The sequence below is a fragment of the Vitis vinifera genome, chromosome 8, assembly GCF_030704535.1.
Source record: "Vitis vinifera cultivar Pinot Noir 40024 chromosome 8, ASM3070453v1".
NCBI lineage: Eukaryota > Viridiplantae > Streptophyta > Magnoliopsida > Vitales > Vitaceae > Vitis > Vitis vinifera.
Genome location: NC_081812.1, coordinates 12263726 through 12280702, shown reverse-complemented (window position 1 = coordinate 12280702; position 16977 = coordinate 12263726). Strand labels below are relative to the sequence as shown.

Sequence of the window (16977 nt, the reverse complement as noted above, 5' to 3'; positions counted from 1 at the left end):
TTTATAATTGTTTTTCAAAACAATTATGATAAATAGTTTTTAAAAACAGTTTTTTGATTTTTGTAAAATAAAAATTTGTTTAGAAATTTAAGATATTTTTAATCTATATTTAATATTTTAAAAATAATTTTTACATCTAACAAATTCTAAAGGGTTTTTATGAAGATAGACGCCAACAAGTCAATATATTTTGGAAAAGCAGGAGTCTATGCTTTTATTTGGTCTAGAAATAATTATTTGCTTAATTAAATTTGAAAATATAAAAAATATTTTTATTTTGAATAAATAACATTATAAAGTTAGGTTGTGGAAGAAAAAAAACGAGGCCCAACGCTTGTTGACAAGGAAGGTGAAAAATGGGGAAGAGATACGAGGATGTAGGAGGACTGAGACAAAGATATTATAAGGATAGAATTATTTTAGGGTAGGGGCCACAAAAGTACAAGAATAAATTTAAGGAAAATCTAGAAAAGGCTACTTTCAACGTTCGCTTGACAGACTGAAGAAAGGCTGCGGTGGCTCTTTTCGGCTCCGAAACATTTGTGTCGGGCAACGCCGCCAGGTAACCCTAGCCCTAATCCCACCTCTCTATCCCCCATTTATTCTCCTTCTTCTACTTGGGTGAAATTGCGTGTTGTAATTTCAAAGAAAATGATGAGAAAAAAAAAACTAGTGAAAACAAGAGAAAATGGAAGAAAAATTCTGGGACGAAATTGAAGCAGTTGTTGTTTGGGGCGAGTTGGGGGTGGGTGGGGTGAAGGAATTCGGGGAGAAGGGCAAGGTGGAGGTGAACCTGCGAGTCGGGAATTTTGACTTTGGGGATATTGCTGGGATCATGTGAATGAGGGTGGTTTGGTTAGTGAAATTGTGGGCTGAAATTTTCTGTTTTTGGCGTGATTGTGGCTTCGGATTGTTTCAGTTAATACTCCATTGGCTATGTTTCTGTAGTGAATTTAATGGAACAGAGCTTTTTGGTGTATACTACCGAATTTCGCTCATTGAAAATTGAATTGAAAATGAAAATTAAGGTTACTAGGAAAATCAAAAGCTGCCATTTCTTTTGAAGAAGATGAAGTTTATAGACTTTCATTCCAAAATTGGCGTGGCTTGGAAATATCTAAGCCACTTTCAAAATTAATTTTCTAAGTGACCTATCAAAAAAAAAAAAAAAAATTCTAAGTGAGCTTTAATTGTGTAAGTTCATTGCACTTTAATCACTTGGTGCCATGTCATTTTTGTACCACATGTATGGATATATATTGCATTTATGTTGATGAAAATGGATGTCGCAACTGGTTGATCCACATTCACCAAAAATGGGTTATGTAATCCTCGAATTAAAAGACCATATATAAATAAATAGATGTGTTTAGGTGTGTACATAAATGCACATATACATTATAGAAGAAATGGTTATTATACCATTACTTTTTCTCTTATTTTCTTTCCGTTTTATCTCCCCCATTTTTCCTTCTAGGTTGACTAGTCTACTGAACACATCCATTTAAGCTAAAATTTTATTGATGTCAGTGTTTTTAATCAATCATGTCTATTGTTAGGCTAGATCTATTACAAAATCATGAAAGCAAAAGTACTTTTGTATGTGTTGTGATCTTAAAAGGTATGTTGCTTGCTTATTTTCAACTCAAATACGTGCTGTCAGTGTGCTGGGTTCCTTTTTTTTTTTTTTAAACTTGATTTTGAGTCATATATGCATTTGCAGGGACTTGCATGAAGGTAAACTGTTTGCTGTTTCTCTGCTATTCATGATACACCACTTGGTCTTGTACAACTGTTAGCATGGATGTTGGTTTGATAGACGAGAACATGGAACATTATGTGGGAGCTGTTGAAGTTGATTCTCTACCTAATGAAGGTGGAGAGGTGGATGGATCTGAAGACCCTACAGAGAAGGAGTTGCTTACTCAGGATGCAAATGGGAATGAAGAGCCACATGTGGGTATGGAGTTCAAATCTGGAGATGCTGCCAAAACTTTTTATGATGAATATGCAAAGCGTGTAGGCTTTAGTACACGTGTCAATCAGTCCAGTCTCTGTAAGCCTGATGGGACAATTTCTGAACTGGAGTTTATATGTGGAAGGGAGGCCTTGAAAAGAAAAAATGGTGAAAAGTGCAATGCCATGTTCAAGGTTGAGAGACAGGATCTGGACAAGTGGGTGGTAACCAAATTTGTAAAGGAGCATAGCCACTCAACTATCACCCCCAATAAGGTGCATTACCTCCGGCCTCGTAAACAATTTTCTGGGGCTAAAAAGACCATGGATCAATCTTATAATGATATGGATTTTTCCTCCAATGATGATATGGATCCTTCTATCGATGGAAATCACATTCCCATTGAAATAAGCTGTGTAAATCGCCCTGTTAAGAATTTTATGTCTGCAAGTTCTGCTAGACATTCCAATAGAAAGAGACACCTTGGAGATGCTCAGAATCTCCTGGATTATTTTAAGAAGATGCAAGCTGAGCATCCTGGCTTCTATTATGCAGTACAACTTGATGATAATAATTGCATGACTAATGTTTTTTGGGCAGATGCAAGGTCGAGAACAGCTTACAGTCACTTTGGTGATGTGGTTAACTTTGACACAACTTACAGGCTAAATCATTACCGGGTACCATTTGCTCCATTCACGGGGGTGAACCATCATGGTCACATGGTGTTATTTGGTTGTGCTTTACTTGCAGATGAGTCTGAATCTTCCTTTATTTGGCTTTTTAAGACATGGCTTGCAGCAATGAATGATCAGCCGCCTGTTTCTATAACAACTGACCAAGATAAAGTTGTTAGGTTAGCTGTTTCTAAGGTGTTTCCTGGAACACGCCATCGTTTATGCAAGTGGCACATTTTGAGAGAAGGGCAGAAAAGACTGGCTCATGTATGTTCTGCTCATCCCATGCTGCAGGGGGATTTGTATAACAGCATTAACTTGACTGAGACGATTGAAGAGTTTGAGTCATCCTGGAGCTCTATCATTGATAGGTATAATCTCTCAAAAAATGATTGGCTCCAAGCATTATATAATGCTCGCACACAGTGGGTCCCAGTTTATTTTCGGGATTCTTTTTTTGCTGCAATTTCTTCAAACCAAGGAGGTGAAGCTGCTGGTTCCTTCTTTGATGGTTATGTGGATCAACATACTACCTTACCATTGTTCTTTAGGCAGTATGAAAAAGCTTTGGAACATTGTTTTGCAAAGGAGTTAGAAGCTGATTTTGATACATTTGGGACCACACCTGTGTTGAAGACACCATCACCTATGGAGAAACAGGCAGCAAATCTCTATACCAGGAAAATATTTTCTAAGTTTCAAGAAGAATTAGTTGAAACTTTTGCCTATACTGCAAACACAATAGAAAGTGATGGGGCAGTCAGCACTTTTAGAGTTGCAAAATTTGACGATCAGCAAAAGGTATACATGGTCACTTTGAATGTTCCTGAAATTATTGCAAGTTGCAACTGTCAGATGTTTGAGTACTCAGGCATCCTTTGTAGACATGTATTGACAGTCTTCACTGTGACAAATGTTCTTACACTACCATCCCACTACATTTTGAAACGCTGGACAAGGAATGCCAAAGTAGGGGTTGGATCATATGACCAAGGGCCTGAACTTGAAACTCCAAAATCCGTGACCTCACGTTACAATACTATATGTCGAGAAGCCATCAAATATGCTGAGGAAGGGGCAATAACCGCAGAAACATATGACGTGGCCATGGGTGCTATAAGAGAGATGGGCAAGAAGATTGCTGTCATGAAAAAAAATGTTGCAAGAGTTACACCTGGGGGACCTAGGGTCAGTGGAAGCCAGGAAGACAGTAATAAGCTGCCCTCTTCATCGGCTTCAAACTTGATCCCATTATTGTGGCCTCAACAAGAGGAAGCGAAATTTAAGCCACTCTGGAATTCTTCTGATACAGCACCAACAGTAAGGTTGCATCAAGCAACACGTCATACAAATACTAATGATACTGGTTCTCTTGCACCTCCTGCTGATCAGTTGCCTCTCATGGCTCCTGTGTCATTTCAACATGATGATGCCCTTCCAGATAACATGGTATTGAGCAAAAATGTTTTGCTAGTGTTTCTTCTTTCTATTATGATTTAAGAAGGAGAATAAAATACATGTGGAGATATGAAAATAAGTTGGAATTTTTGCCTTCCCTAACTCTTGTTGGTTGATCTAGGTTGTTCTCCCTTATCTCAAGTCTATGACTTGGGTCATGGAAAATAAGAACTCAAGACCAGCCAAAAGACTTGCTGTGATCAACCTTAAGGTATGTTGGTTCAATCTACAAATTGATTTCCGCTTTGTTAGTACCTTTGATCAGTTCCACTTTTGACGTGCATCAGCATTCTAACTTTCTTATCATGTTAGTATGCATGTAATGTGTTAATAATGGTGCTAAATTGTTCATTTTTCTAATAATGAGAATAGAGCTGATGGTCTTCCCTCTCTGATACCGGGATGAGATTAGTCTCTGCTTATTGATAAGTCAATGTGGATCACTAGAGAAATTGGTGATTTATAGAGTTTGAACTGTGATTGTGGCTCTTCTGGTCCACTTCTTTTCTGCTCAGTTTCAAGTACCCTGCATGAATGGACCCTTCTTTTTACATCTTCTCTCTCTTGTTTACTCAGCTTCAAGATTATAGCAAGGCTCCTCTAGGCGAAACAGAAGTGAAGTTTCAGCTTTCTAAGGTCACACTGGAACCTATGTTGAGATCCATGGCAGACATTGGTGAGCAGCTTGCAACACCAGATAGTCGGGTTGCAGTGATAAATCTGAAGGTAAGCTACATTTTCTTGTAATTCCATTTTTTCAGCATGAATATTTCCTGTAATGCCCTGTAATTAGTTTTTTTTTATATTGTTAAAAGTTTTGAAAAAGTTTGATCTTCTGCTTAATCGATGGTATATTTATTTACCATGCACTTGTTGGAGTCAGATTTCAGAGTTAATTGTCAACTTTTGTATGTTTAGATTGAAGTTCAGAAAAATGAAATAGAAGTATATTGGTCATTTTATGGGTTATATTCATTGTCTCCTTTTTATTGGAACATTGTTCCTATTTATACCATTTATAATTTGCTAAGTTTATGTTGCCTAATTATTGCCATAACTGTCCTCAGATTAACATGAAAAATATTCATGTAGTCGCAATATAATGTGATATTTATAACATTGGGTGAACACTAGTTCTTTAAATGGAAATTGGAATTATGGCCATTGTGGTTCTGCTTATTCATTAGAGCAATTATAATCTAGAAACTGATTTAGGACAAGAGTTGGTTTAATGCATTAGCAATATTCATTGGTTAAATTTCCTAACATAGAGGAATGAACAAAATTTCTATTTTCTTAGTAACCCAACTTTGTAGTTTGCTAGCAGTGACTTGATAGCTGTTATTTGATATGACCTTCTCAATCCCTAGACACACTGTCAGGCCAAATTAATCTCAATACCAAATAATGTTTCCTCTACCACTTCATAAGCTTTCTTTGCTCTTACTGAGTTAGATGGCTCTGGTACAAGTATTGTATGTTGGTTATTGTGTCTGGGTGTCAGATTCATTTAGTCCCCAGATCTTAGGCAAAGTCGTTGGATTGTCTAACCTTATTTCCATATTTTTCTCATTTTATAGCCTAGGCCAAATTGAAGTATATAACTAAGATAGAATGTTTGACATGAGTTTAAGTCTGACTCTAATGGAGATGTTTAGCACTATCTTATGAAAATGAACTGATACCATGCCTAATCCTCCAAACTCACAAAGAGATTGCTGAGCATTGGGTGGAGTTTATCATTCTTGAAAGCAAATCTTGCTTTTTCACAATCTCTCCATATATGATTGTTAGCGATGCCTTAAAAGAGATTTGATATGGTTCCCTTAATCTGCTTTTATTATCCAATGAGATGGGGATGGAAGTTCTCTTTTTGTTACAAGGGAGTAAAAGTTTGAGGTTTGGATCTTTGCATTAGAATCACCAATTTTGTTCCCAGCTATCACGAGTCATTGTAATGTTTCTCCAGGTTCACCTTCCAGTGTTTTGCCGCCGCCCGCACACTCACCACCTTCTTTTTTCCTTTTTTAATGTTTGTTTGAGGATGACTTTTAATGGGCCACAAGATTGGAATATTTCAAATATTGTGTCATCATCTACAGTACAAGTTATCATGATAACATTTCTATGCGTAACTTATGGTAAAATAAACTAAAACCTTTTAAGGCTAGAGACATAAATAAATATGAAATGTTGATAAAGAAATTTATTACTTGCAATAGAAGTTTAAAATCTGACAACCATTGCTTCTATGCATTTGGTGTAAAAGTTCATCCATGTTTGATATTGTCTTTAATGATGATATAAGATGTAATACAAATATAGAAAAAGAAGAGAACTAAAGATCATTTGTTTCTATGACTCAGTTTTCTCTTTTGGTAAATGGAGCTCCGTTAAGATTCTTTTAGAGTTCTAAAGGATTGCGGCAAGGTCATCCTCTATCCCCATATCTCTTTGTTTTAGCCATGGAGGTCCTCTGTTCTATCCCAATTAGGGCAAAGGACGAGGACTTCATCTCAGGTTTCTTAGTTGGTGGAAAAGGAGAGAGAGGGAATGGAGGTGACTCATCTGTTATTTGTTGATGACACCCTTATTCTATGCAATCCCTTAAAGGAGAAAATGAAATATTTGAGTTGGGCTTTCATGTAGTTTAAGGCAATCTTAGGTCTAAATATCAATATAGAAAAAGTGAGTTGATTCCTATTGGAGCGATTACCAATGTGCCAGTGCTAGCTAAGGTTTGGGGCTGTAGTGTGGGAACTTTTCTTACTAGATATCTTGGTTTTATTTAAAAAGCTTTTTTCAAATCAACTTGGATTTGAGATGTGATAAGAGGAGAGATTTCAAAAAATGGCTTTCTATGTGGAAAAAACAATATATATCCAAGGGAGGAAGGCTAACTTTGATTTAAAAGAGCACTCCTTCTAGCTCAGCAATTTACTTCTTGTCTTTCTTTATCATTCCAAGGAAGGTTAATTTGAGGTTGGAAAAGATTTAAAGAAACTTCTTTTGAGGGAAAAGGGCCCTTGAGAGCAAGCCACATTTGGTGAATTGGTCTTTAATTTGTATGGATAAGAGAAGTGAAGGCTTGGGTATTAGAAGGTTGTCCATCCTTAACAAAGCTTTGGTTGGCAAGTGTCCGTGGACGTTTTCTTGTGAGAGTGACTTCCTTTGGAAGAGGGTAATTTTGGGAAAGTACGAGGAGGAAGAAGGGGGTTGGTGCTCTAGAAGAGTGAGGAAAGGGTATGAGATGAGAGTGTAGAAGGCTATCAGAAGTGGGTGGGAAGGCTTTAAGAGTAGAACAGTTATTATGGTGGAAAATGAACTAATGGTGAAGTTTTGAATGGATAGGTAGTGTGGGCATGATCCTTTTGGTGGTACTTTCCTTGCCTTATTCTCAATAGTCACCACTAAAGATGCTTAGATAGTCGAGATATGGGAGTAGAATGGAGAGGATGGGTGTAGGAGCTCTAGATTCATAATACATATCCATGACTTGTGTTGAAAGAGAGAGAGAAAGGAGAAAAACCTTATTTTCATTCATATATTTTTACTTACAATTGAGAGATATATATATATACAAGGCTAGGAGTCCTAACTACCATACATATGACCTATATTAATAAGGAAAGATAGTATACTATACATACATTATATTCAACACTCCCCCTCAAGCTGGAGCATATACGTCATATGCACCAAGCTTGTTACAAATATATTTAATCCTAGGACCTCTGAGAGATTTAGTGAAGATGTCTGCTAGTTGATCATTTGAATTGACAAAACTTGTAGCAACACATCCTGATGCGATCTTCTCTCTAATGAAATGACAGTCAACTTCAATATGCTTGGTCCTTTCATGAAAGACTGGATTGGATGCAATATGTAATGCGGCCTGGTTATCACAGATGAGTTTCATCTGTTCATCCTTTCCAAATCGCAACTCCTGAAGAAGATGTCTCAACCATATGAGTTCACATGTTGCCAAAGCCATAGCTCGATACTCGGCTTCAGCGCTAGATCTGGCCACTACATCTTGTTTCTTACTCTTCCAAGATATTAGATTACCTCCAATAAAAACACAGTACCCTGAAGTGGAACGTCTATCTGTGGGTGAGCCAGCCCAATCTGCATCTGTGTAACCAACAACTTGAGTATGACCTCTGTTCTCGTACAATACACCTTGGCCTGGTGTACTTTTGATATATCGAAGAATACGGATTACGGCATCCCAATGGCTATCACATGGTGACTGTAGGAATTGACTAACAACACTCACAGGAAAAGAAATGTCTGGACGAGTAATGGTGAGATAGTTCAATTTACCTACGAGTCGTCGATATCTCCCGGGGTCTCCTAAAGGCTCCCCCTGTCCTGGTACAAGTTTGACATTCGGATCCATAGGTGTGTCTACCGGTTTACAGTCTAACATACCGGTTTCTTCCAGGATGTCTAAAGCATACTTCCTTTGGGAAAGGACCACACCAGAACTAGATTGAGCTATCTCAATTCCCAAGAAATACTTGAGTTTCCCCAAGTCTTTGGTCTGAAAGTGGGTAAAAAGATGTTGCTTTAGTTTCTGTATACCATCCTGATCACTGCCTGTAATGACGATGTCGTCCACATAAACAACCAGATAAATACACTGCCCCAAGGAGTTATGATGATAAAAAACTGAATGGTCTGCTGTACTGCGAAGCATGCCAAACTCTTGAACAACAGAACTAAAACGGCTAAACCATGCTCGAGGAGATTGTTTCAAGCCATATAGAGAACGGCGTAACCTGCACACTAAACCAGACTCCCCCTGAGCAACAAAACCAGGAGGTTGCTCCATATAAACTTCCTCGGCAAGATCACCATGAAGGAAGGCATTTTTAATATCCAACTGATAAAGAGGCCAAGAACACATAGCAGCCATGGAGAGAAGCAAGCGGACAGAAGCAATCTTGGCAACAGGGGAGAATGTGTCACCATAATCAGAACCATAAACTTGAGTATAGCCTTTAGCAACTAAGCGGGCCTTAAGGCGATCAACCTGACCATCAGGACCAACCTTAACTGCATAGACCCAACGACAACCAACTGTAGATTTACCAGGGGGTAAAACAACAAGATCCCAAGTGCCATTAGAGTGCAGAGCAGCCATTTCATCCACCATTGCCTGTCGCCAGCCTGGATGGGAAAGAGCTTCATGGGTGCTCTTGGGAAGAGAAACAGAGGATATAGCAGAAACAAAAGCAGAATAGGGTGAAGATAATCGATGATAACTCAAAAAATTGTAAATAGGATGAGGATTACGAGTAGAGCGAGTACCTTTCCGAACAGCAATGGGTAAGTCATTAGGAGAAGGCAGAGCCGGGGCAGGTGAAGCCGAAGGGATAGGAAGTGAGTCAGCAGGTGCCTCAGGAAAAGGGAGAGGAGCAACGACACGAGGACGACGATGATAAACCTGAAGTGGTCGAGGGGGCATAGCTTCAGGTGGGGAGACAATGGGAATGGGCAAGACTTCAGAAACAGGAAGAGACTCAGAAGTGGTGGAAAAGAAGGGTGAGTCCTCAAAAAAGGTGACATCAGCGGAGATAAAGTACCGATGAGTCTCAAGGGAATAACAACGATAACCCTTCTGAAGTCTGGAATATCCCAAGAAGAGGCACTTCATGGCTTTGGCGGAAAGCTTGTCCTGTCCAGGAGTGAGAATATGAACAAAGCAAGTACAACCAAAGACACGAGGAGGAAGGAAATAAAGTGGTTGGTCAGGGAAAAGAAGGGAGTGAGGAATCTGATCATGTAAGACAGAGGAGGGCATACGATTAATCAAATAACAAGCGGTAAGAACAGCGTCCCCCCAAAAGCGAAAAGGAACGTGACTATGGAGGAGGAGAGTACGAGCTGTCTCAACAAGATGTCGATTCTTGCGTTCAGCTACCCCATTTTGTTGAGGAGTATGAGCACAAGAAGACTGATGAAGAATCCCATGATGAGACATAAACGAAGTAAATTGGGCTGAAAAATATTCCCTGGCATTGTCACTGCGTAACACACGAATAGAAATATTGAACTGGGTTTGGATTTCAGTATAAAATTTCTGGAAAATTGAGAATAAGTCAGCTCGATTTTTCATTAAAAATAACCAAGTACATCGAGAATAGTCATCAATGAAAGTGACAAAATACTGAAATCCTAAAGTAGACGCAGTCCGACAAGGACCCCAAACATCAGTGTGAACAAGCTCAAAAGGAGACTTTGCCCGATTATTCAAACGCTTTGGGAACGAGACACGAGTATGTTTCCCAAGCTGACATGACTCACACGGAAGCGACGACAAAGTGGAAAAACGAGGAACCATCTTCTGGAACTTGGAGAGACTAGGGTGGCCCAGACGATTGTGAATGAGGAGAGGAGCATCAGTGGAAATGCAAACTGCAGGAGATGAATCTGAGGTGAGGTGATAGAGGCCTTGAGACTCACGTCCTATGCCAATCGTCTTCCCCGTACTCCGGTCCTGCAAGGTCACAAATTTATCAGAAAATGTAATAGAGCAATTAAGAGTACGAGTGATTTTGCTGATGGAAATAAGATTAAAAGGACATTCAGGAGTATAAAGGACAGAAGTGAGAGGTAGAGAAGGCAGAGGAAGGGCCAAACCAATACCTTTAGCCACAGTTTGAGAACCATTAGCTAAGGTAACAGTAGGTAAATCAGAGGTAGTAGTAATAGAGGAGAAAAGATCCTTATTACCAGATAGGTGATCAGATGCTCCAGAATCTAGAATCCAGGGTCCAAGAGAAGATGTGTGGGTAAGGCAGGCAGAGGCATTACCAGGCTGGGCAACAGAGGCAATAGAAGCCTGAGATGTCTGAGATGCGGAGGAGCTCGGAGGCTGAGGCAACAGAGAATCAGAGGACTGGGCCATATGGGCAGTGCGAGGAGGTCTTCCATGTAACTGATAGCAACGATCGCGAGTGTGGCCAAGTTTATTGCAATAGGTGCATTGAGGACGTTGGCCTCTACCTCGGGTACCACTGCGTCCTCCTCGAGAGGTAGTTTGAGAAACTAACACAGAAGAATCTGAAGCGCTATCAGATGTCAAAGTCTGAGTGGACGAGATACGCAGGAGGCGAGCAAACACATCATCCAAGGACGGAACTGATGAACTGCCAAGAATCTGATCACGAATAGGCTCAAGATCCGGACGGAGGCCAATAAGAGTAAGAACCATGAAGAACTTGTCAAGTTGTGTTTGTTGAGCCCCAACATCAGGAGTAAGAGGCATCACAGTCAGGAACTGCTCCTTAAGAGAGGCAATCTGACCAATATAAGTAGATAGGTCCAAGTCCTGTTGGCTGAGATGGACAATAGCAGAAGCCACCTTATAAAGACGCTGGATATCATTCGTGTATAATCCTTTGGCCTGAGTCCAAAACTTAAAACAAGTTTTATAGGCCTGAAGATGAAGAAGAATCCGGGGATCAACCGATTGCCATAATACACTACATAACTGTGCATCTATCTTCCGCCACTGTACGCGGTCAACCTCAGGGATATCTGCCTCCTGGGTAACCAAGTGATCCTCATATCCTTGACCCATAAACCAAAGTTCAACAGAAGCAGACCAGGAGAGATAATTCTCACTGCCAACCAATTTCTCTGAGGTAATCATAGGAGATCCAGAGATAACAGAGGTAAAGATCTGATTTTTGGTGGTCATATTCACGTATTTGGATCGAAGAGAGCCCTAAGATGGGTTCAGATTTCGGCGGAGAGAGAAAAAAAGTGAAACCACGGCTGTGAGAGGTGCAATCAATGGAGAAAAGGTTCGTGACGTGCCTGGAGAGGAAGAGAAGCAGCACCCAAGCCTCGGAGATGGAGGGGGAGCCCTGTCGGAGGTGGCCGGAATGGCAAGAAAGCCAAAAACAGGGAAAAAAATGGAGATGCAGGGCTCGGGGAGGACTGCCGGGGGACTAGAAGGCCAAGACGGCGCCGGACGAGCCTGGAGAGGTGTCGGAAGTGGCCGGAATATGCCTCACGCGCCCCCACGCGCCGGCGCGTGAGATGCAGCCGCCGACCGAAAATCGCGCGTGGACGGCGCGTGGCTCCTCTTTTGGTGCTGGTGTCTTCACAAAAGGTGGAGATCTCCTCCAGGCGCTCCTTCTGGTATGGTCGGTGTCGGAAAAATAGGTCGCCGGAAAGTTCGCCGGAAAGTTCGCCGGAAAATTTCGCCGGCGGTGAGTGGTTTCTAGCGACGATCCGACTGACCGGAAAGTATTGGGAGATGGGAAAGGTGACCGGAAAGAAACACGGTGACCGGAAAGAAACACGGTCACCGGAAGGTTTCCCGGAGTTGATGACACGGAAAAACAGGAAAGAATTAGGTTTTCTTCCTTGGCTCTGATACCATGTTGAAAGAGAGAGAGAAAGGAGAAAAACCTTATTTTCATTCATATATTTTTACTTACAATTGAGAGATATATATATATACAAGGCTAGGAGTCCTAACTACCATACATATGACCTATATTAATAAGGAAAGATAGTATACTATACATACATTATATTCAACAACTTGGAAATAGACTAGATGAAAGCCTTTTTGAGGAGATTACAAGTATAGTTGATTTGTAGAAATATAAAGGATAAGATGGTTCACCTAAGCTCAAGATGTGATAATTTCTCATTTAAATCTCTTTATTCTTCCTTATCCATTGAAGGATTATAGGTGTTCCCTGCAAACATGATTTAGAGTCCTTGGGTCTTGGTGAGGGTAGGCTTTTGTTGCGTGGGAAGCTACAAGGGGGAGCATGTTAACGTTGGATTAGCTTAAAAGGAGGAGATGATGAATCCCAAATTAGATGCTCATTGTGCAAAAAAGAAGAAGAAACCGTTGATCACATCCTCTTTCTTTGCATGAAAGCAATCATGTTTTGACAACTTGTTTTTGCTCTATTTGGAATGTAATAGGTGATGCACTTCCCAATGAGAGAGACTCTTTTGAGGTGGCATGGTTCTTTTGTTAGGAATATGAGGAAGCTTGGAAAGATACTCCTTTGTGTTTATTTTGGACCATCTGAAAAGAAGAAATAGGAGAGCTTTTGAAAATATTGAAAAAGGAAACCAAGCTATCAAACAATCTTTCGTGTATATTTTTTAGGGGTGGGTTAGAGTGTACATAGGTGATAGCTCTTTGTCCATATTGGACTTCATTGATTGGCTGAGATCTGAATAAGGTGGGAGAGTTTTCTTTATTTATTCCTTGGTTTGGTTGACCTTTTAGCGCCTTTGTATACAACGTGAGTATTTTTTTACGCCCTTTTGTTTGGCACTATTAATATATTTTATCTTTGCCCACCAAAAAAAAAAAAGATCATTTGTCTCAATACTGATAAATGAAAGCAGAACCCTTCTTAACTTAAGATCTCTTGATTACAATTTCTATAGTGCTACTTTGTGGTAAAGAAATAAAGTGTACTTTCACAGAAAAACCAGACTTCAAATTTATTACACCATTTGTAGATTGAAAACAATCCATATAAGCGAATTATTTTGACCTTATTGTAATGTCATTACTATTGTTTTTAATTAAAGAATTATAATTATAAGACATAAAAAATAGATCCTTGATTTTAAAAAGATCCCCACTTTAACTGTTTGATATTGAAATTTCTAATTTTTGAGTTTTAGAAAATACTAGTGTTCTACAAATGGATAAGGTGGTGAATTTCATGATTTTAAATAAATTATTAATATTTTATAATTTTTAAAGATTTCTTATCAGGAATAACTACAGTAGAAATTGTAGCATCTTAGTTTGATTTACAGGATTTTAATATTAATATTTGATAAAAATATTTTGGCCTCCAGTTGCAAGATACTGAGACAACTTCAGGGGAAGCAGAGGTGAAGTTTCAGGTCTCCAAAGACACTCTTGGTGCCATGTTAAGATCTATGGCCTATATCCGTGAACAGCTCTCCAACCCTGTAAGCATTCTTTACTCTACTGTTATGACTGTTAATTGTATAATTAGTGGATTTGAAAAAGACAATTTTGCAATAATTGTTCCATATCCTAATTGATGTTAATTTTCCGATCTCATACTGCATCAAAGGGGGCAAGATTTGTCCTGAGTTAATGGGTTGAAAAAAATTAGTTGTGTGCATAGGGTTTCAATTGTTAGGGCTCAACTCAGTCTTGTTATAGTTCTAGGAGATTTTGATTTCATGAGTTTTATCTCTGATTTGGTGGAGCCAGGCTTAACACTGGTTTCCCTGGCTGGCTGAGCTAGCTTTAAGTGCAAAGTAATGTTTCTTATGCAGTAGTGATGTGTTATTAAGATGCTTTGGGTACTAAGAACCCTAAATTAATTGATGACTTAAAAGGGCCATCCAGCCATTGTTGTTTCTTTCAAACCTAGAGTATGTTTCTTTTTCTAGTTTTAAATATTTGTCATAATTAACCATACAGATTCAAATTTTGAAAAGGCATGGCTTGGTTCTGTATCCCGGCCTTCTGGATGTAACTGGATATCTTTTGTTAGTGTCAACAATATACATCACCAGCAAGCCTAATCTAGACCACTAGGAGTCAGCTTTATGGTTCCCGGTAATTCCGTTACTTTTATAGATCCTTCAAATGAATCACATCAACTTCTATGTAAATCTATGAGCATAGCCCCAAATCTATTAAGTTATTTGTTCTGAAACAAGAAAAAGGGAAAATGATAAAAAGTGATTAGATAGCTTTGAATTTAATTTCAGTGAGGCTCAATACTCTGGACAATAGGTCTCTATGGTTTTATTCCACTTGTTAGAAATCCAGGACTTATGGTTTATTCTACTAACACACTGCTGAATGGGCGTTTCATTCAAGCAAAAACAAATGTGTTGGTTGTTTTAGATCAGCTACTGATTTTATAGTTTGAATTTGAATAACAGGTAGGTGGATACAGGACAAATAGAAGGGAAGAAGTATGTTAACTTTTTTATGCATACATCATTAAACATATGTTAATTAGTTTATTTTGTTGACAATCTCTCTTGAACCCATAACATCAAAGTCACTTCAGAGTCTTTGGGGAGTGTTTCATTGTTGATCTTGCAGTTTGGAGCTGCATTACTATTCTACCAGAGTTTCATTGTTGATCTTATTGTTTCCAGGATATGCATATTCTTAACAACGATTTTGTTTTGCAGGTTCAACGCCAACAAGGACAACCTTCAAAAAAGCAAAGGCTATAAAGATACAAGATCCAATTTTGTTTATTGCCAGTACAGACCCATGTAATCTTCATCAATGGCATCTGGTTTAGTCACCCAGATGGATTTCAGTGATTCGGGAAATTCCTCCAGCCCGGAACCTGCTACATGAGATGTTAGTTGTACATTAATTTGATCAAAACGTAGGGACTTGACACTGCATCAAAGATTTCTTTCAGTTAGGCTTTGGTAAGCTTGATCCTTGTGAATTGAGATGGATTGCTTGGCTTACCATAAGGTTATTGAACTCTCCAGCAGTGATGGGCTTGGCTCCTTTGAAGGGGATCTCACAGGTACTGCTGCTATATAAATAAAATTTTTCCCTGCAATTAAATCACTTTTTTTAATCGTTCATATCAACTTTTTTATTTTTGTTTTTAATTCACCCTTTTAATATTATGTGGAATTTTGCATTGTTTCTTTTTTCTTTTGATTCCATTAGTTTATTCAATTTAAAACTCTAAAAATTGCGTGTCATTGTGCGATTTTTTCATTTGATTTTAAAATAAAATAAAATGAATTTTCATAATGTGGGTTTATTTTATTTTATTTCAAATTTCAAATTAAAATAAAGCGCAGACTCCCTTTTTAGTGAAAAGGGCAAAAACCTAATATATGTAAATATAATTTAGATATTAAATAAATATTAAATAATATACCTTTTAATATTCATTGTGGAAATATTTTTTATGTCTTATCAATAAACATAACGTAATAAAATTATTTAAGATATATACATAATGCATTAAATATATTATCTATATACACATTTGGGCTTTTTATTTTCTAAAAGTAAACTATTAGTAGAAACTACATGAAAAATGTGTTTTTATTTGAAGAGTAATTTATTTATTTTACATAAATGCCCTTGATTATTTTAAGTATTTGTGTATGTTTTAAAAAAGAGTTATTTTTATAAAAAAAAAATGAGGGTATTTTTGTTCAAATGAGTTCAAAAAATGATGAAGGGTTAGATTTTCAAAATTGGGTTTTTAGTAACCTTGTAAATCAAATAACACCATTAATTTTTGGATCATATAAGTCTTTTTTTCACGAGGAAAAGACCCAGGCATAAGTTCGTAGGCATGAAGTTCTATTAATTATATCATAAAAAATTATTCTCATGAAATTAAGATAAATTAGAAAACTTTCCTAAAATGAGGTCAAAAAAATAATAAAAGGTTAAATTTCTAAAATTGAGTTTTCAATACTTTTTTTAATCAAATAACACCATTGATTTTTGGACAGTATAAGTCTTATTTTATGGAGGAAAAGGCCTTGACATAAGATAAGATCGGAGGCATGAAGTTCTATCAATTATATCATAAAAAAATTATTCTCATGAAATTATAAGAAATTAGAAAAATCTTGAACCAAATAATATTTTAGTTTAACAAATACTCAATTTTAATAAAATTATTTGCAATTCCTTTTCTTTCTCTCTCTTTATATATTTATACCATTTTAGTCTAAAAAGTTCTAGTGAGGCATCTTCAATAATGATATGATCCTATTGGATGATTATCCATGGGAGGGCAAAACTCATTGAAGAAATACTTTCTATGATTTGAACATAACATAATAGGAGCCGAGAGAAATTTGAACATTCTCAAGGAGAACAAATACTTTCTA

The 16977-nt window shown here is 37.9% G+C and overlaps 1 protein-coding gene across 2 annotated transcripts; it reads left to right on the top strand.

Moving 5' to 3' along the window:
* The first annotated feature begins 19 nt into the window (after positions 1-19).
* On the top strand, positions 20-15699 carry LOC100244871 (protein FAR1-RELATED SEQUENCE 3). Of its 2 annotated transcripts, none has more exons than XM_002278847.5 (6): positions 20-562; positions 1724-4083; positions 4214-4303; positions 4669-4818; positions 13954-14070; positions 15283-15699. In XM_002278847.5, exons 2-6 carry the CDS (start codon positions 1801-1803, stop codon positions 15325-15327), a joined length of 2685 nt encoding a protein of 894 aa, XP_002278883.2. In that variant the 5' UTR covers positions 20-562; positions 1724-1800; the 3' UTR covers positions 15328-15699. The 2 variants fall into 2 exon arrangements, with proteins under 2 accessions (XP_002278883.2, XP_059594965.1); XM_059738982.1 differs by lacking the exon at positions 20-562 and adding an exon at positions 834-855.
* The last annotated feature ends 1278 nt before the right edge of the window (positions 15700-16977 follow it).